The sequence below is a fragment of the Ursus maritimus genome, unplaced genomic scaffold (assembly GCF_017311325.1).
Source record: "Ursus maritimus isolate PB19 unplaced genomic scaffold, ASM1731132v1 scaffold_24, whole genome shotgun sequence".
Classification (NCBI taxonomy): Eukaryota; Metazoa; Chordata; class Mammalia; order Carnivora; family Ursidae; genus Ursus; species Ursus maritimus.
The window spans coordinates 20,880,127-20,900,712 of NW_024424897.1; the positions used below are offsets into that span (position 1 = coordinate 20,880,127).

General features: G+C 41.1%; 1 protein-coding gene and 1 long non-coding RNA gene across 2 annotated transcripts in view; one reads left to right on the forward strand and one right to left on the reverse strand.

Moving 5' to 3' along the window:
* LOC103662035 overlaps positions 1–20,586 on the reverse strand; it is a 48,536-nt gene that overhangs the window by 6,964 nt on the left and 20,986 nt on the right. The gene's annotated exons all lie outside the window — the stretch shown is intronic.
* KRT12 (keratin 12) lies at positions 901–6,921 on the forward strand. The gene is made up of 8 exons (XM_008689676.2): positions 901–1,506; positions 1,894–1,976; positions 2,935–3,091; positions 3,956–4,117; positions 4,214–4,339; positions 4,477–4,697; positions 5,377–5,447; positions 5,933–6,921. Exons 1-8 carry the CDS (start codon positions 916–918, stop codon positions 6,022–6,024), a joined length of 1,503 nt encoding a protein of 500 aa, XP_008687898.2. The 5' UTR covers positions 901–915; the 3' UTR covers positions 6,025–6,921.

The following is a 20,586-nucleotide window of genomic DNA, read 5'->3' on the forward strand; positions in this document are numbered from 1 at the left end:
ACTATAATATTCTACTCAAAACCAGCATTTTTCAATGTTTAAAGGGTCCTCTTTCTGAATCAGAAAGAAAGAAACCATGTAACATCCTAATCCTAATCTGAGATCTTAAACTCGAGAGTTCAAATTCCTGTATCAATCTGGAAAGCACATTTTTTTTTAAAGATTTTACTTATTTATCTGACAGAGAGAGAGAGCACACAAGCAGGGGGAGCAGGAGAGAGAGAAGCAGGCTCCCCACTGAGCAGGGAGCCCAGCGCAGGGCTGGATCCCAGGATTCCGGGATCATGACCTGAGCCAAAGACAGACGCTCAACTGACTGAGCCACCCAGGCGCCCCCTGGGAAATGCATTTAGTCCCCACCTTTCACCAGTGCATTTCACAACTGCTTCTGAAACTATATTCCACTAGAAGATAGACTAGATCATAGCCAGATGGTTCACATTTAGTTTTCTAAAGGAAACAAGTAGGAAATATGAGTGAAGAACTTTAAGAAGCTCAAGGCTGAGGACAACGTACAACTAATTTATCCATTCAACAATCACTCATTGCTTTCCTACAGTGCATAAAACACTAGACAGTGCAGAGAATACAAGCAATGGAATAATCTAGAAGAGAAAAATTTCTTGTGACAACCTATCTCTACTCCACCCAGATTGCTTTTTCGTATAACAAATATGTAATGGGCACAATTATTCAATTATATCTATACTAATGAGTTTTCAGTATGCATAAATCATTTACTGGTTGAGCTGGTCAAAAAAGGGGGGGCATGATATTTTGAGTGGAGAGAGTGAACTTTTCAACTGCAACACCCACTTCATGACCTATAAAAGGCCAACCTTTCTGCCTTACTGACACTACTTCTTCTCAGGTTGTGGCCCCCTTCCCTGGGCTGTGGATCTCTCCAGCAACACCATGTCCCTCTCAGTGCGCACCTCTGGGCTGCCCCGGCGGCTGTCTTCCCAGAGCGGAACATCAGGCAGAGCCAGGGGCACATCTGCTTCCATTGTTGGCAGTAGCTATGGGGGGAGCACCTTTGGCTTTGGAGACAGCTGTGGGGGAGGCTTTTCTGCTGCTTCCATGTTTGGTTCTAGTTCTGGCTTTGGTGGTGGCTCTGGAATTTCCTTTGCAGGAGGACTGGGCACTGCTTATGGGGGAGCCCTGGGAGGTGGCTCTGGAGCCCTGGGAGGTGGCTTTGGAGGCCTGGGAGGTGGCTTTGGTGGCCTAGGAATTGGATTTGGGGGAGGCCCAGGAGGTGGCTCTATAGGTATTCTCTCTGGCAATGATGGAGGCCTTCTTTCCGGATCAGAAAAGGAAACCATGCAAAATCTTAATGACAGATTGGCTTCCTATCTGGATAAGGTCCGAGCACTAGAAGAGGCTAATGCTGAGCTAGAAAACAAAATTCGAGAATGGTATGAAACACGAGGATCTGGGACTGGAGACCCCGGGTCACAGAGTGACTACAGTAAATATTATCCATTGATCGAAGACCTCAGGAATGAGGTAACAATATGGTTTTTGAAGGGGCTTTGGGAATTATTTTTTCTTTTTCTTTTTTGCTGTTATAACATTTTACAATGATAAACCACCTAAAACTTAAGGTATTTTTCAACTTGACTGTATTTGGAGCAATTTCTCATCTCAAGATACTTAGTTTCATTTTATCATTTATCATAAAAAGTGACTGTATTTCCACTACCTTTCTGCAAAAAAACGTTTCTCAATTTTTAAATAAAATGTTAGAAATGTTTTCTTTTAAAAAGTTAAACTGCCTTAAACTCTTAATAAAATAGCATGTTAACATCACCTAAAAATTTCTTCTCAGAAATGCACTTGCATAATACTAGTATTTTACAACTTCATTTTGTGTGTTTTCCCCTATTTTGCCAGATCATTTCTGCCAGCATTGGAAATGCCCAGCTCATCTTGCAGATCGACAATGCAAGACTGGCTGCGGAAGACTTCAGAATGAAGTGAGCAGAACAAAAGAAAGACTAATGATAATTGCTATGTCTCATCATTTCTTTTCATTCCCTATTTTCCTGCCTTTGTTGATGGCAAATATCTCAAACCCTCTGCAGTACACATGTTCCATACATTTGTTGTTCTGGTAAATTTACATTGGGCATTCTAGGAAGAAAGCAGATTCAAACACAATTCACATTACACGTCCTTAATTATAAGCTACTTAAACCGAGGGCTATGATCGCCACCATGCTTGTAATTTGCTTTTGGCTCATAATGCAACATGATATTTATCCTCAATCTTCCATGTATTAATTCCATGAATTAATAATGTTCTTACCTAGAAGTGAAATTATCTTTTTCCTGATGACACATACCACTAAAATATTAACAACACACCTATTTTTATATTCCTTCCTCCTTTCCCATATTCCACCCTCCCACACATAAGAGAGAAACACTAACGCTTGTTTTGCTCCACGAAATCTCCAGGCAGGATGCGGCAGTGGTGAACGATCCTCAACCTGTAAAATCCTGGTAAAAGCTATTAGAGAATTATCAAGGTCTTAAATTAAAACACGAATAAAAGTTAAGCAAAAAAATTATTTTTTAATTTTCAACTGCTTTTAGGATTCCATCAGAAACTCCACCTGGAGAGGGGCTACCGCTGTTTATAGCCAGGGCAGCCAGCCAAAGGGGAACTGTTCCCTGGGATGCAGAGCTACTGAGGTTCAGTGCTGGGAGAAAAGTCTCACCTCACAATTTTTCCACTTCTCTCCAACTGAGCAATAAACTATTATGAAAAAAAGGAAAGGAAAATGTTAAAAAGGACATAGAGCATCATTCGTTACAATGCTGTCACTTCTACCTAATCACCCAGGACACAAAACAGCCCTGAAGATGATGGCAGGGGCCTTATCCAAAGGGTACGTTGACTCCGGAAACTGTTTTGCACTTGGTTTTCAGGTATGAGAACGAACTGGCCCTGCACCAGAGCGTGGAGGCCGACATCAACGGGCTGCGCCGGGTGCTGGACGAGCTGACCCTGGCCAGAGCTGACCTGGAGATGCAGATCGAGAACCTAACAGAAGAACTGGCCTACCTGAAAAAGAACCATGAAGAGGTAGGCAGATTTCTCAGCTGCTTTTTTCCTCCCAAATCCAAAAATTACAATTGCAAATTTACAAATCCAGACTTAGAACAGATATGGATGACACGTGATAACCCCTGTCAAATTGGCCATTTGTTTTGAATTTCTGGGTGAGTGTATGTGTGGTGGTGGTGGGACTGATGGTGGTTCCTGTTAAACAGATTAGAAGTGCTTTCTGATTCTGTCATTTCCATCATTAGATAAGGACAACCAGAATTTTAATTGTCCTAATTTAATGCTTTTTAAAAATGTAGTATCTTTAAAGTTCAAAAACAAAAGTCTGCCAAAAATATATGTTATATATGTCTGAGAAACTGGTTACGCCCAGTGTAAAGCCACAGTGAACTCTGGTATGCCACACAGTATATCAAAAGCTGGTGTCTTAACAGACATTAATCAGCACCCTGGCAATGGGCTTCTAAAGAGCTTCCTATTGGAAATCAATGACTGTGGTACAAACAGTGTGCGAGCCTTGGCACTGTCTGCAGCCCCAGTTTGGCAGCTCTGGTTGGAAACCCACTGTACCTTTTCCACCAGGCCTTCCCTTCTTTGTAAAGGCCCTAGACCCCCAAAAAGCAGGGCCAACTCATCCATTTGTCATGGTAGGTACAGCTCCTAGGGCCCATGGTAAGTTTAGGGACCCAAGACAATGTCTTAAGTTCTTTTAAGTTAAAAGAAAAATATGAATTTGTAGGTAGAAAAAGAAGTTTTAATATATTATATTATGTCGGTCATCAACATGGTCATAAAATATAACGTTTAATGTCTTTTCTGTTGGAGGAGACCCGCGAAGGTTATAATGGGCCTCTGCGCCCGTCTCTCTCTCGCTGTCCCCAGGAGCTCCAAAGCTTCCGGGCAGGTGGCCCCGGGGAGATCAGCGTGGAAATGGACGCTGCTCCGGCGGTGGACCTCACCAGGCTTCTCAACAACATGAGGGCGCAGTACGAAGCCATCGCGGAGCAGAATCGCAAGGACGCAGAGGCCTGGTTCATTGAAAAGGTACCACAAACAAAACCAAAAGGCTTTGCCATATTTGCAGAAAAGACCCGCGGCAGCAGCGCGTGCTCATGTCCCTTCGCCCCTTTGCCGTGGCAGAGTGGGGAGCTCAGGAAGGAGATCAGCACCAACACGGAGCAGCTTCAGTCCAGCAAGAGCGAGGTCACCGACCTGAGGCGCGCAGTTCAAAACCTGGAGATCGAGCTCCAGTCCCAGCTGGCCACGGTAGGGCACGTGCACGCAGCATCATTTCGACTTCACAGAAAACATGGCATCCACGTGGGTAAGGCCATTGGTGGGCTGCCCTCCTCTGAACAGTCCTCTCCATTGTTCTGTCTGTGCTGTTTCCCTCCCACGTGCAGAAGAAATCCCTGGAGGTCTCGCTGGCCGAAGTGGAGGGCGACTACTGCGGCCAGCTGTCCCAGGTGCAGCAGCTCATCGGCAGCCTGGAGGAGCAGCTGCTGCAGGTGCGCGCCGACACCGAGCACCAGAACGCCGACCACCAGCGGCTGCTGAACGCCAAGGCCCGCCTGGAGCTGGAGATCGAGACCTACCGCCGCCTCCTGGACGGCGAGGCCCAAGGGTGAATAGACCGGTTCAAATAGGTTGAAAATAACTTCGGTGGCTGACCAACAGTGGCCACCCGATGTACTTGGGACAACAGAAGGAAGGGTTCCTTTGCTGATGGAAATTACCACATCTCCTAATAGCATGCCTTGGATTTATTCAATGTTCTACACTTTGCAAAGTGTTGTCACCCATGATCTTACTTGATCATTCATAAAATGCTGGGATAATGGCACCACAGACAGAGGCTTACCGCAAATGAGCACGAGAGAAGGCACCCGTTACAGTTCTGATATCAATGCCCTAACGCTAAGAATGACACACAAACGATAGCCACCCAAATCACCTCACAACCTACCGCAGTGAACTTTCCAAAAGCAGCAGCACCCTGGACTAGTGGGAAGAGCCCAGGGCTGTAAATCAGGAAATCTAAGTTCTGAGATCGGACCGTACCTTCACTGCCAGTTTGCTTCACTCTGAGAGCCTGCCGTAAGCAGGGTTTGAAAATAAAGGGCCACTGCGCCAACTGATAACTTTCAGGGTGCATTATTCAGTCGTTGTGCATCGGGAAACGTAGACTACCTTCTCTATTCAGCCATAGCTTTATGTACATCTTTAGCTTCAACAGCAAACTCTTTATTTCTCCTCCTCCCAGAAAGCGTCATGTGGTATCATCTCCTTTGTTTTCTTTACAGTGACGGTTTCGATGAAACTTTATATGTGACCGAATCCAAACCTCAGACACAATCGATCGATTCCTCTAAAGGTATGTGGATTCCCTAAGAATCACTTAGAGTAAGTCAGAATCACACTTACTAAGGACTAAAATGATAAAATCTCTTGATTATTGCAGTATTATTAATAATTGAAAGTATATTTGCATTCTGAGCCAAGGAAAAAATATTTATGCATTCCTGCAGAGAAATGAGTAGACTGTACTGTATTAAAACTCCTGGCAAGCCCAGAAGGAAAACAATCTACTCTATGAAGAAGTGTTATGAACATCATAACCACTTTTTAAATTTTTAAAAAGAAAAATATTTTCATTTGTACATAAGACAACACTGAATACATTTCATTTTCACTGTATAAAATGCATTGTTTTAGTATACAAAAGTCACTTTTGAAAATTTACAATAGATAGACTATATCTGCCAATAGCTCATGTAAAGCTTAAGTTAAACAACAACCAACTTTGGATGAATATGTGAAACACTAACTCCTGCCCCTTCATTCCATTTTTATCTTTAGACCAATCTAAATCCCGGAAGATCAAGACAATTGTGCAGGAAGTGGTGAATGGTGAAGTGGTCTCATCTCAAGTTCAGGAAGAACTAATGTAAAATTTTGCAAGATCTGCCCCATGGTTGGTTCCTTAGGAACGGGAAATTTACGAGTAGAAATTATGCCTTTCGGAGTAAGATACTATATTAGTTCAATTCTACTTTAGTCTGTTTCATTTTTCTTGGATTCCCTATTCACTCTGAGTCCCTTTTGCTCTTTAATTACAAGTCTCTGTGGCCATGTTGGTCTTTATAACAAACCAAAATCACCTTGTATCTTTCTGGACCTGGTGTAGTCTTCTAATAAACTTTCTTTTGGTGACTAGGAACATATTTTAATCACAGGATTTTGATCAAGTAGTATTGTTTTAATAGAGTTAAATAAAAGATGAATGGTAATAATGTGAGATATGTACCTTCTTTATTCCAACAATAATGTCAAGAGCATAGAGAGAGGTTTGTAAAATACTAATAGTAAAGTAGATAAACACCGGGATGAACATGTTGGGTTGGAGATTAAGTTAAGAAGATTCTTTTAGAAGTTCTTTCCTTTTTACATCAGCCCATCAAGGTTACAGCAAAATTACATTGTCCACTAGGGGGGATAACAGCTGTCCTGTTCATTTTCTAGGACCTTCTTTCATCCAGTCAAGAAACACTTATGGAACCCCTATAGTGTGCAAGACTGGAGACTCAAAGATGAATAAGATATGTGATGAATGAGGTCCCTGCCTGGAGGAGCTCACAACTGAGGGCAGAGACAGACACCTACTGGGAATGGTGATAGGGAGAGATAGGGCACATAGAAGTTCAAAGGGCATATGGAGAAAGAAGTGAACAATTTGTCAGGGGGTAACTAATTGCTTCACACAACAATCAACCAAGAAAGAGTGCCTGGGTGGCTCAGTGGGTTGGCTGTCCACCTCTTGATTTTATACTCAGGTTGTGATCTCAGTCATGGGATCGAGCCCAAGTTGGGCTCTGTGCTCAGAGCAGAGTCTATTTGAGATTCTCTTTCTCCTTCTCCTTCTGCCCCTCCCCCCACTCGCTCTCTCTTTAAAATTAATTAATTAATTAGTTTTTAAAAAGAAAATAAATTAACCAGGCAGAAAAGGGAAAAAGGGAACAGAGGAACACATGTGAAAAAACACAAGGGTATAAACAAACATTGTTTTGATGTCCTTTCTCCTACCTGGCACCAGTGAGGCCCAGAGTGGGGTTTCTATTGGGGTGGATCAGACCCACAAGTCAATAACAGATGTCATGTTCTGGGTTGTGGCAGAAGGTGGGCAAAGTCTAAGCCTGAGTAGATGGGCGTTCAATCTGGATTGCCAAATTCAAAACCCTCAAAGGAAAAATAAGAGCAGGATTTAATGATTAAGAGCCTGGGTTCTGAAGCCAGACTGGGTTTGAATCCTGGCTCTGCCACTTCATAGCAAGTAATCTAATCTCTGTGTGCCTCAGTTTCCTGACCTTTGAAGTAGATGGGTTTTGTGGAGGTTAAATGAGGTAACGTACATAAAGCACTAGGAGCAGTCTCTGGCACTTGACAAGTACTCAATATTTGCATTCTATTATTATTAGTGTATGGAACTAAAATGGGATGCAGAAACCAGGGGAACTGATGAGCAAGGAGTGTCAAGGGGAGCAGAAGGGAGCGGGAGGAGTCATGCAAGCCTAGAGGAATTCCCATGCTGAATGCAAAAGCCCATGGGAGGTTATTAGGCCATTTTAGCTGACTTGCTTCAGCATCCAGCTTTCTGAAGTCACACTTCCTTTTAATATTTGCTAGTGGTTTCCAGTGCTCCATTTATCTCCTTGTATTATGCATAGCAATTCAACTCTCTGCCCAGCTCTCCCCTTCTAGAACACGTCATAGGAAAACTTTACCTTTAGACCCAAAGAGATTATCAAGGTCTTTTCCTTAACAAGGTCTACAGCCCCCAAGTAATAAAGGATGCCCCTTTTCTGGTACTCAAATGTGGCTGTAATAGTTACTGTTTCAAATAACACCTGGTTTCCTTATAACTACATCTGAGTTGTGTGAGACTCAAAGGAGAAAGGGGTTTTGCACAATGATAAACCCAGTTTCTTGGTTCTTAGCTACTATCTTAGTTTCTCAGCATTCCTTTCTTTTGGAAGCATTTCTCCACTGGGCTCCCTTAGACAATACCTCACTTGCCACTTTTTCTCAGACTCTCCTTTGTGACCTCTGAATGTTGGCCCAATCTTCCTGTCCTCTCTCTCTATACTCGTTTCCTAGGTGATCTTAACTAATTGTTCTAAAATAACCATCTATAGCCTTATTGTAGTGATCACTTCATAATATACACAAATATTGATTCATTATGTTGTACACTTGAAACTAATAAACATTATGGGTCAATTATACCTCAATAAAAAAAAACAAAGTAACCTATGCATTACTTCTTGTGGTAGCATCCAAGATGGTCCCAGGGATCCCCACCTCGTGGTACTCATGCCCCTAGGTATAGTCCGCTCCCACAATGAATACAGTAGGTCTACTGAAGAAATGACTGTGTGTGATTTCCAAGGTTTGGTCACAAAAAGCATTTCAATTCTGGGGCACCTGGGTGGCTCAGTCGGTTAAGCATCTAACTCTTGGTTTCAGCCATCAGGTCAGAGTTGTGAGATCTGACACTGTGTCGGGCTCCATGCTGACCAAATCTTAAAAAAAAAAAAGAAGAAGAAGAAGGAGGAGGAGGAGGAGGAGAAGAAGGGGCGCCTGGGTGGCTCAGTCAGTGAAGCATCTGCCTTCGGCTCAGGTCAAGATCCCAGGGTCTTGGCATCAAGCCCTGCAGCATTGGGCTCCTTGCTCATCAGGGAGCCTGTTTCTCCCTCTACCTCTGCCTCCCACTCCCCCTGCTTGTGCGCGCGCTCTCTCTCTCTCTCTCTCTCTCGCTGTATTTCTCTCTGTGTGTCAAATAAATAAAGAAAATCTTTTTTAAAAAAATAAGAAGCATTTCAATTCTGGCTTGGTCTCTTGGATTGCTCACTCTGGGGGAAGTCAGCTGGCCTTAAAGTTATATTGGGGGGGGGGGTAACTACATGAAAAAAATCAGTGGTATCACAAAATTTCCCAGTTAAGTTCCAATGGCGAGGATCTCATGGAACAGCCATCAAATCCAAAACTGCAGTCCTTTTCTGGTAATATCTGAGAATAGTCTAGTCTTCAGTTGGCAAAGGCTACATTAGGTTTATTATTTAAGTTCACTCTGCCCTATTCTCACTGCTAAGAAATGCAATTAACACAGCACCCTTATCATGAGATTCCGGCCCTCATTCACTAGACCACAAGCCCTAATTCAACACAGACGTAAAAGGTCCTTTTGCACTCAGGAGTTAATGAATTGAAGAAGTGAGAGGTCTGTCTTTAAAGAAAATAACCTATAAGAAAAATTCCAAGTACAGGATCAGACAACAAAAGACAAGCATATTGTTCATGATTATTTTAAAATATAAACCTTTACAAATTAAAATATTTACTTTTTATATGCATTTGTTGTATGTACAGGCCACAGAAAGGTCTGGAAAACATTGTATATGCTAAGTTGTTATGTGGTTATCTTTTGGAAATTACCAATGACTTTGAAGGCTATTTTTTTTAATGTACATTTCTTAAAATGCTTAACAAAGAGCATGTATAACTCTGATAATTAGGGACACCATGAGTTTTAGTTATCCAGAACAAATGGGTTTGCAAGTAGGTCCCAGTAGGAAGGGAACCATCTAGAAAACAGCCCTAGGTTGCCAAAGCAGTCACTTCTTTAGGCTTTGTAAGAGTGCCACCTGCTGGAATCTCAGGAACTGAACTTTTAAAAAAATTAACCCTGCTCTTCAAGCCACTTGAGGTATGTTTGATACCAGAAAGTTTTTTGTTTTGTTTTGCTTTTTAAGGAGCGGGGGGAGGGGCAGAGAGAGAGGAGAGAGAGAATCTCAAGCAGGCTCCACGGTCAGCACTGAGCTGGACACAGTGTCAGATCTCACAACCCTGAGATCATGACCTCAGCAGAAACCAAGAGTTGGATGCTTATGTCCACAATAGCTAAATCGTGGAAGGAGCCGAGATGCCCTTCAACAGATGACTGGATTAAGAAGTTGTGGTCCATATATACAATGGAATATTACTCAGCTATCAGAAAGAACGAGTTCTCAACATTTGCTACAACATGGACGGCACTGGAGGAGATAATGCTAAGTGAAATAAGTCAAGCAGAGAAAGACAACTATCATATGATTTCTCTCATCTATGGAACATAAGAACTAGGATGATCGGTAGGGGAAGAAAGGGATAAAGAAAGGGGGGGTAGGGGCGCCTAGGTGGCACAGCGGTTAAGCGTCTGCCTTCGGCTCAGGACGTGATCCCGGCGTTATGGGATCGAGTCCCACATCGGGCTCCTCCGCTATGAGCCTGCTTCTTCCTCTCCCACTTTCCCCTGCTTGTGTTCCCTCTCTCGCTGGCTGTCTCTATCTCTGTCAAATAAATAAATAAAATCTTAAAAAAAAAAAAAAAAAGAAGAAGGGGGGGTAATCAGAAGGGGGAATGAAACATGAGAGACTATGGACTATGAGAAACAAACTGAGGGCCTCAGAGGGGAGGGGGGTAGGGGAATAGGATAGACCGGTGATGGGTAGTAAGGAGGGCACATATTGCATGGTGCACTGGGTGTTATACACAACTAATGAATCATCGAGCCTTACATCGGAAACCGGGGATGTACTGTATGGTGACTAACATAATATAATAAAAAATCATTAAAAAAAAAAAAAAAAGAGTTGGATGCTTAACCAACTGAGCCACCCAGGCGCCCCTAAGAAGTTCACTTTTAAAAAGAGAAAGGTAAAGAAAAGACAAAAGAGCAAACCTTTTTACAAGCATCAACTTAATAAATTAAAACATTCTTAAATAACAAGTGGCTTTAGTTTCCATAGAGTTCACCAGTAAGGAGGCAAATTATCTCGAGGCATAAAGAAGAAAGGAAGGGATTATTCAGAGTTTAGAGAACCAGACAGCCAATCTGAACTACTCAAGCTTTTAAAAATATGCTCAAACATCAACTGAAAAATTAATTCCCATAGCCGAGAAAATGACTTTTTAATGGGCTAATAAATGTTTCTTAAGACTTGGAGCTGGACCTAAGATTTAAATGTCATTTAATATTAGTCTCATAAACGCAAAATCAAACTAAAAAATATTAGTGTCCTAACTGAATATATCCTCTTCATCCCATGCCACTTCCCTGGCTGAACTTGGCTGGTCAGAATATGTGCATTTTAGTTGTCAGCTTGGAACGCACCTCCTAAAGTTATACACACATTAAGTTTCTGCTAAGAAAAGTGTATCCATTTGGGAATATTTCATTTATTTGCAAATACATGGGATTTTTTTTTAAATCATTAAGGATGTGATTTCATATTTCAAATGAACAGAGCTGCAAATACAACTTTTTTAACCAGCTGCAGTATAATTTTTAATTTTTTAAACAATGTTCAATTGGTATATTTATGTATACATGTGGGCATCACATATTTTTATTTGTATATTCATTCAACCAATATTTATTTAGCCCCAACTATATGTAAGTCTTAATATATTCTATTGAAAATAACCAGCTTTTACGAACTAAAGGTAAATACATGATAAAATTTCATACATTATTCTCCGTGGTCACATTGGTGCAAATAGAATAAGGCAAGTTGCCATCATTTTTAATTGGCAAAAGCGTCACTGCTCCACACACAGTAAATGTGATTATTTAACAGAAGTATGAGGAGGCTTAGTCAATTCCTGTTGGAAGATAGGACACCTCTTCATTCATTTTTAAGAGTTTTACAAGATTTTTAAAGGGGCAACTCACACTGTTAAACTGGTATTTTCAGGGTATTTTTTAAATTTTTATTTTTTAAGTAATCTCTACACCCAAAACGTGGGACTTGAACCTACAACCCTGGGATCAAGAGTCGCTTGCTCTACCAACTGAGCCAGCCAGGCGTCGGAGCATATTTTAAATTATGATACTCTTAAATATTTATTATATTTTCCATGACATTTTTCATTATATTAAATACTTTGAAGGTACTTTAAGATGTTTTCACTGGGCACCCATTTTACACAACCTCGTGTGCTGATTCTGGAATGACAGAGTAATTTTAACGTTAAACTTCTCTGTCTTATCTGATAAGTAATCGAGTAGGTTGATAATAAGGTAAATTTTCATCATTGTTTTAAATTGTTTTAAAAAATATATATATATACACAATATACTACACACACACACACACACACACACACACACACACAATCAGCATCTAATCAAGACAGAATCCTGGAACCAACATTGCGGAACTAGACCTAGACTAGCAGAGAATTCGCCGCCCCTGTGCTCTAGATAAAGCAGAACAATGAAGCCCAGTTTCGCTGTCTCATTCATCAGAGGTTGGGGCAAGGAAAAGCCGTCCAAGGGGTGACGAAGGTGGGAGAATCTGACTCAGTCCCCCAGCGGAGCCTTTAGTCGTAGCTTCCCCTACGTGACTCTGGAAGGTGTTTCTGCAGCTTGCAGAGCTGGAAGGAGCAAGAACTGAATGCTAACCAGTGGGAAGATGAGAAACGCTCTAGGGGAAGGTAGGTCTCAGCGGGGAGGAGAGCCCATGAACACTTTAGTCACCATTATCATCACCATCTGTCACCTCCAGGGTATACAGTGAACGGTTGCATGACAGAGGAGATAATTTCTGAGGAGTTAAAGGATAATATAACATCACAATGGCCCAGATAAAAAGCTAAAGCGGCAGGTTACACAATTCTTTCCTGATTTCTCCAGAGGGAGATTGTTAAATCTGCGTTTTCTAAAGTATTGGGATTCAGAAAACCTAATCATATAAAACCATATTCCAAAAATGCATGCTACGCATCACAAAACACTTGCTACACAAAAACATATCCAAACACCTTATATCATCATAACTTGTCTATGTTTACAATGTTCACGGGTCATTTATGTTTGGTTTAGTCAGAAAAATCACGAAATAAGGGTTATTTTAACAAGTTCATACATTTCAGTCAAATTGTACTTTGGCTAAACAAGCCAAGAAAAGTTATTCCATCAATATTGGTCTAAAAATCCTTCCATTGTAACTTCTTAACTAGGTCAAGCTCCATCTCTCCAGAGTCCATTGATTTATTTATTCATTCAACAAATATTCTAAGCACATCCTGGCCACATCTGGCATTCTGCCTCCTAAAAATTCCTCCATCCCCACCACTACCACAGCCGTCCAGGCCACCGCTCATTGCCCCTCCCTGAAAACCACACAGCTTCCATGTGCACCTTCCTCCATTCTGTTCCTCTCGCCACAGTCAGGGAGAGATTGTTTGGAAAAGACAAACCTGACCCTGTCACCCTATTGCTTAAAACCCTTCAAAGGCTTCCTATAGTCCTTGGAATAAAGACCAAAATCTAGCAAGGTCTGGCCTGGCCCACTTTCCCATCTCTCAGATTGTGTGCCTTCCTCTGTCTTCACCCCTCCCCCTACTGGCCTAGTTCAGCTTTTCTACACCCTGCTCCTTCCCCCAGACTTTCCCCTCTTTGCCTAGAATGTGCTTCCTCTCCATTTTGGCCTGGCTAACACCTACTCGCCTTGCCAGGTTTGAATTCAGACGTCATCTCCTCTGAAGAGCCTTGACTAGTCTCTACCCCTCCACCTCCCGCCAGCATTAGAACCACATCAGGCTCCCCTATGACACACTCTCACAGTACACTCCAGTCTTCTTATGTATTTATTTATACAACTAGTGAGTTAATGCCTGCCTCTCCCACTGTAAGATCTCTAAGCTCTCCACTGTTTTGCCTTCTACCGCAGCCCTGGTGTCCAGCCCAGTATATAAAACAATCTAGCCTGCTGTGTGAGAAAAAAATCAGTATTTGCTGAATATGCGTGCATGGAATTGTGTACAAGTGCTAGACCACTGACTCAATAAAAGTTGGAACAACACTACTGTGGCATCCCGAGGACTTAGCATAGGACTACCACATAAGAGGCACTCACTAAACATTTGTTGCATGAATACTGAAAAGTGTTGATATATTTCTTCTATTATTTTCTTGAAACATTCAACAGATTTTTCTCTATTTATTTATTAACTCTACAATTTATTTATTGACTCAAATTTTCCACCACTTACCTTTGGTAAGACTGAATAAACAAACCAAAATTAATCAATGCACAGCAGCTGAACAGTATCCATCATATGGGAGGCATTAAGAGGATGCTTTGCAGGACTATTTACAAGAGCCAAGATATGGAAAGAACCCAAGTGTCCACTGACAGATGAACGGATAAAGAAGATGTAGGGTAGATCTACAATGGAATATCACTCAGCCACAAAAAAAAAAAAAAAAAAAAAAAAAAAACACCTTTGCACTTTGAAAGATACTGTGGGGGCACCTGGGTGGCTCAGTCGTTAAGCGTCTGCCTTCGGCTCAGGGCGTGATCCCAGGGTCCTGGGATCGAGCCCCACATCGGGCTCCTCTGCTGGGAGCCTGCTTCTTCCTCTCCCACTCCCCCTGCTTGTGTTCCCTCTCTCGCTGGCTGTCTCTGTCTCTGTCAAATAAATAAATAAAATCTTTAAAAAAAAAAAAAAGGAAAAAATAAAGAAACAAGCAAACAAACAAAGAGACAAACAAGAAAACAGACTCAAATACAGAGAACAATCTAGTGGTTGCCAGAAGGGAGGTGGATAGGGGGACATACATATAAGGGGTTATCTTGAAGAGCACTGAGAAATGTACTGAATTGTTGAATCATTATATTGTATACCTGAAACTAATAGAATACCGTGTATTAATTATACTTGAATAAATAAGGAGGATGCTTTGAATATATTTAATTTGATTCTATTTATTTTGGTTAGTTTATTTTTTAAAAACATATGAGTCACATATGTGGAAAGGAATTCCACTTACTTTATTCTCCTTAAATCTTAATAAAAAAAAATTAGGCTGTCAGGGACTAAAACACCATGAAGAAGTTGTTTGCATTTTACTGAGAAATTTGATGAATTCAATTAATATTTTCAGAAAACTTTTAGGATACTTGTCACTTTGTGGAGACATAACTTTTTTTATCTAGAATACACAAATTCTCACTGGGTAATTTCACAAGGCATATTGATATAAATCATATTGCTCAACAGACAGTATCTGATGACTCAGTAGGAAGTGATCTTCAGTTTCAATAAGCAGTCTTTACATTAATGATGGTGTTTTTGTTTTGGTTTTGTTTTGGTTTTGTTTTTTAGGAAATTAACCTGAGGACGTTTTCCCACATATCTAAAGAGTCCCAGGAGTTGTCTTCACAAAATGCAGTACCTCGGTCTCTATGAAGTCTTCATTAGAAAAAACAAAACTGTATCCATTAAAGCTCACTTATGAAGCAACCCCACAATCCTCTTATTCATCACAGAGCGTGTTTTGTATACAGGCAATCAGTTCACTATGGATACAAAACTGAGTTCTCTTAAAGCAACTGATAGAAGATAGATTGGCTTTCCATGTAAAAATTGAGTCTGAAACCTTAAAACTCCTGGTAATCTAGACCAAAATAGAACTTGTTCCCCTTCTTTAACAAGGTGCTCTATCTAAAATAGATGTTTCTCTCAAATATTTACTGGGCTTTACAGAAGCAACTGGGAGCGAGCATAGACAATATATGCAAAAAACACTACCTTGCAGGGTAGAGACACCTGCCCGGACCAGAAAGAAAATGCAGCTGCGGTGCTACAGAAGGCTGGTGGAGGGACAGAATACACGGGGCCGGGGCATGAGGACCGGGGCCATTCTTATGGCAGGAAAGCATTTGAGCAGAGTTTTGAGGATAGAAAACTCTCAATGTATGGTGTTAAATGAAAATGGGTAGGCAGGAACAGAACCAAAAACATCTCCCTCGGAATGCTTTCCCACAAGACTAAGTGACTTTCTTCTGAGAATCCTATGTTCTTTGACCGTGGTGGTCTGAACTTTATTTATAGATGAGTTTGTGTGTCTGATTCCTCTTCAAAGGCAGGGCCACGTATTATTGACCATCCAGAAATACAGTCCCAGCACTTAATGCACCATCTGGCGGAATGTAGGTTTGCCAAACATGTTGAAGTGATGTTTGGAAACATCACACTCGGGGGCACCTGGGTGGCAGTCGGTTAAGTATCTGCCTTCAGCTCAGGTCATGATCCCAAGGTGCTGGGATCAAGCCCTGCATGGAGCTCCCTGCTCAGTGGGAGGCCTGCGTCCCCCTCTCCCTCTGCTGTTCCCCCTGCTTGTGCTCTCTCTGTCAAATAAATAAATAAAATCTTTTAAAAAAGAAAGAAAGATAAACATTCAGTTTAAACATTATCAAAGTGATTGAAAAATTCAAGGGAAAAGACCGGCTAAAATCCAATGAAAACTAATTGTTAACAAAGCCCGTCATTTGGCACAGTTTAAAATAAATGAATTTTTTTCATTTTGGCACCAATAACGCTGTCACGCAGGTATGGCCCTAGTTACGAGTCATTCGAAATTCTGTGATCTGGGAATAATAATACAGTGTATTTTAATCACTATATTACAGCAAGTGAGGACACAGGAAAACAAAACCAACAATACCGCAAAGTGCCCACCGATCAACTTGTGTGAGGAAGAATGTCCTACTCAGCAATGCTATAACAGTAACACCTAACAGCTGAACCCAGAAGAAAAAATATGAAGCGTCAGGGCAAGTCTGCTTAGAGTGAAATAAAAATCCAATGTGTATTATGAGATTTTGCAATAGCTCATGTTGTAATATAGAAATGTGATTTTAACTGAAGGAGGAAGATAATTATAGCTTAGGAGCCAAATAGCTAATCAACACCACAATCTTAAATGTCTGAGTGACAAGCCTCCGCCTCACACCCAAGAGGGTGAACCCAAAATGTGAGTAAAACAAGTTTCCATTGCAAATGCGTTCAAGACGCCTGAGCCATCCTGAAACTAAGGCGGGGGCAGGGGTGGGGAAGGCAAGGGTGTTGGGTTACATGACTAATTATTAAATTTAAATAATTTCTCTATTTAAGAGGAAAACAAGAAATTCTGTGTTGTATTCTATCTCTGGAAGTACTATGATGCTGGAGACTGACTGCAATGTAATACAACACAGCATGAATCCCTTAAAAAAACACATTCCTTGAACTAACACTTAGAGACAGAAAAAAAGAAGTTCGATCAACCCTACAGATTTAGAAGTGATCCAAGTAATGGCAACCCAGACGATAATGGAAGTGAAAACCATGTCTTCCAAGGAGCAATTGAATGAACGGATGACCCCTTAGCTTAGAAAAGAAACGAATTTAGGAGGGTGGAGTAACACTCTTTAAATATCCAAAAGACTCCAGAGCTAAGTTTTATGTGGCAGAGGGCACACTATATTCTGTGTGGCAAATTTCATAGTGTGGCAAATTTCAGTTCGATATAATGAGAGCGTTTTTAGTAGTTAGAACAGCTCGAATAAATAGAATCTTTAAAAAAAAAAAAAAAGAACAGCTCAGAAATGGAATGCCCAATGAGATAATGAGGTTCTCTTCACTAGAAATAGTCAAGTAGACATGAGAGATATTTGATTAAGGGAGCTCTGCTTGGTGTTGAATATCAAGAGAATCAAGAAGGGAACTAACATTTGTAGGTACCTACCATTTGCAAGACACTTTGCATGTGTTATCTAAATGGGCAGCCTCTACCTAATGAATTGGATATTATTTCTCAGATGAGAATACTAGGGGTCAGAGATGTTAGGCAACTTACCACACACCCAGTAAGAGGCAGAGCTAGGATACGAAATCTGGGAACATCTAAGGTCCCTCGCATATTGTGTCCTGGTAGACACCATGACAGTGAACATGTTAGTGGCCTAGATGATTCCATTATGATCATTTCTGTCAATCTTTCTAGTCTGGTATTGTTTCCGTCAGAATATCTAGAGACTTTTGATCAAAGGGCATAGTAGCTTTCCCCATGACATCAAACTCAAAAGATAAACCAACCTTTAGGTCCTTTACAGATGAATTCTGTAATTCTGATGACCAGAATCCCTAACAACTCATCTAAACTAGAAAGGGCAGACAGTTTTAGCTCACATGGATCCAATCTAGGCAACTGATTTGGCTTCTTGGATTAAGGTTATTAATAAAAGTTCCACAACCAGTCCAGGATCAGCAGGAAAGAGTGTCATTATCAATTAGTAATGTCTGCTATGAGTACAGGACAGAGGAGTGGCAGCAAGAAAGTTCTGTGTTTGTCATCTCTAACCTACATATTTCTTAAACAATTTTCTATTTTTCATCCTCAATTCTTGAATGGATACAAGCTCTACTTTTTTTTACTAACTGTTGAAAATAATGCTAATGTTGAAAGTAATGCTTCCTGCTATTATCCCTAAAACCACTAATGGAGGGTATAGGAATACATAATGAGACAGACAGAAAGCAGCCCACAAGACTGATTATCGAAGTACTTTATTAAAAATATAAATTAGAATTATGGAAATCTTACCCTGGTCTAGAATCTGTTCCTCTCAGCCTTTCATGTCCAGAAACTGGACTTTACCAGTATACTCAGAGGTGATGTGGAACTTCATAGTGACTTATAATGATTGTATTCATACAATACTAATGTATAGATTAGAATGCCAGCTATTTAATTAACAATAAGGGACATATCTTTCCAGGTCTTCAAGGCCACTCAGAACACTGACTTTCCTGCTGTACATGTACTTGACAGGATGAATTAGAAATCAGGAAGCTGCTGCATAAGCACAGAATTTGAACAGAAGTTAACAGAAAGACTTGAGGGACATTTCCTCCAGATCCCCCCAAGGCCAGGTAAGATATTCGGCCACATGTTAGGCAACTCCCCTCTAGTGGCTGGACTGACCATATGCCCAAATTCAGCATCTCTCTCCTTAAGACGAGGCCAAAGGAAGCTTCCCTGAATCCCCTTTTGATATTCCTTGCTGACCACACTCCTTACCCAGTTGTTGGCCCTGGGAGACAGATTATATTTTGGTTTTATTAGTTCAGTTAGGAAGGCAACTATATTTCCTTTTCTCCCAAGCTCATGGGGATACCTCACTGTCACATCCATATTTATAGCTGGGACTACCGCTTTCAAGTATCACAGTGCAGCTCTTTGGTTCACCATACATAAGTATGAAGCCTTATCATTTTAAAAGTACAAAGGAAAAAGATACACACCTTATAGGCTCCATGTACATTTACCATCGTGATTCTTCTAAAACGTAGAATTTTTCCAGTCATTTTTTTAATGATACCATGTGTGTGTTCTTTAAAAGACCCCTGAGATGAAGCTTAAATTAGTCATCCAACAGGTCATTTCCTATATCACTGAGGCTTCACTGTGTCTTAATAGAAGGGGTGCCTGGGTGACTGGTGGTTCTGAAGAAGTAATCACTATTACTTCTTTATTAAGTTTTAAATTTTAGGGGCACCTGGGTGGCTCAGTTGGTTAAGTATCCGACTCTTGGGTTCGGCTCAGGTCATGATCTTAGGGGTCATGGGATCAATACCCACGTCAGTCTCTGCTCTCAGCAGGGAGTCTGCTTGAACATTTTCTCCCTCTGCCCCTCCCCCTACTTTCTCTCTCTCTCTCTCCTTCTCTCTCTCTCAAATAATCTTTTTTTAATTTTTAAATCTTAATTCCAATATAGTCACCATACAACGTTATATTAGTTACAGGTGTACAATACAGTGATTCAACAGGACCACTACTGTTTCTGATCACTCTTCCATTCCAGATACCTAAGTGCTATTTCACTTCTTGGTTCTTTGCATGTTCCCCTTTTCTTACTTTCCCAGAAGCCCTAAGGAGTTACAAAATTCTACTTCCTTCTATTCTCAAGTGCATTCCACACCCAACAATCTTCACCCCACCCTTGCTTCCCTCCTCACCATTCTTTTGTCTTCTTTGCCCACTCGGGATGCTGCAGCAATATAAGACACAGATGGCTTCATTCCATCTCATCCTTTCTTCCCTGATGACAGAAGGTCTGGCTTCTGTGCTCTACATTGTCTGGAAAATTCTAGCTTTCAGATCTCCAAGGATCTTGTGGCAATATCATGGACGTTGTTCTAGCCCTCATTCTCCCTGATCTCTCTTGCAGACTTTGAAACTCAAGATTTGAAAGAACCTCTGGGAGGTTCTAGAAACCCCAGCAGGTGAATCATTTACACTTCAATCCATAATGTGATTTCTGGGGACTCTTCTAGCTTTCCAGATCACTCCTTATTCACTCCCTTTACTAGGTACTTACTTTTCCCTCTACGAGTAAGCCTAACTTTGAGGGTTTCCTCACCATTCAGCCTTACCCTTTTACTCTTCTCTCCCTTAAAAAACTCAGTTGTTCTCAAAGCTTCGACTATCACCCTGATATAGATGATACCTAGCCTTATGCACTCTCCTAAATTCTTCTATTAATTTCCTTTTTTTTTTTAAGATTTTATTTATTTGACAGAGAGAGAGGTGGCGAGAGAGGGAACACAAGCAGTGGGAGTGAGCGAGGGAGAAGCAGGCTTCC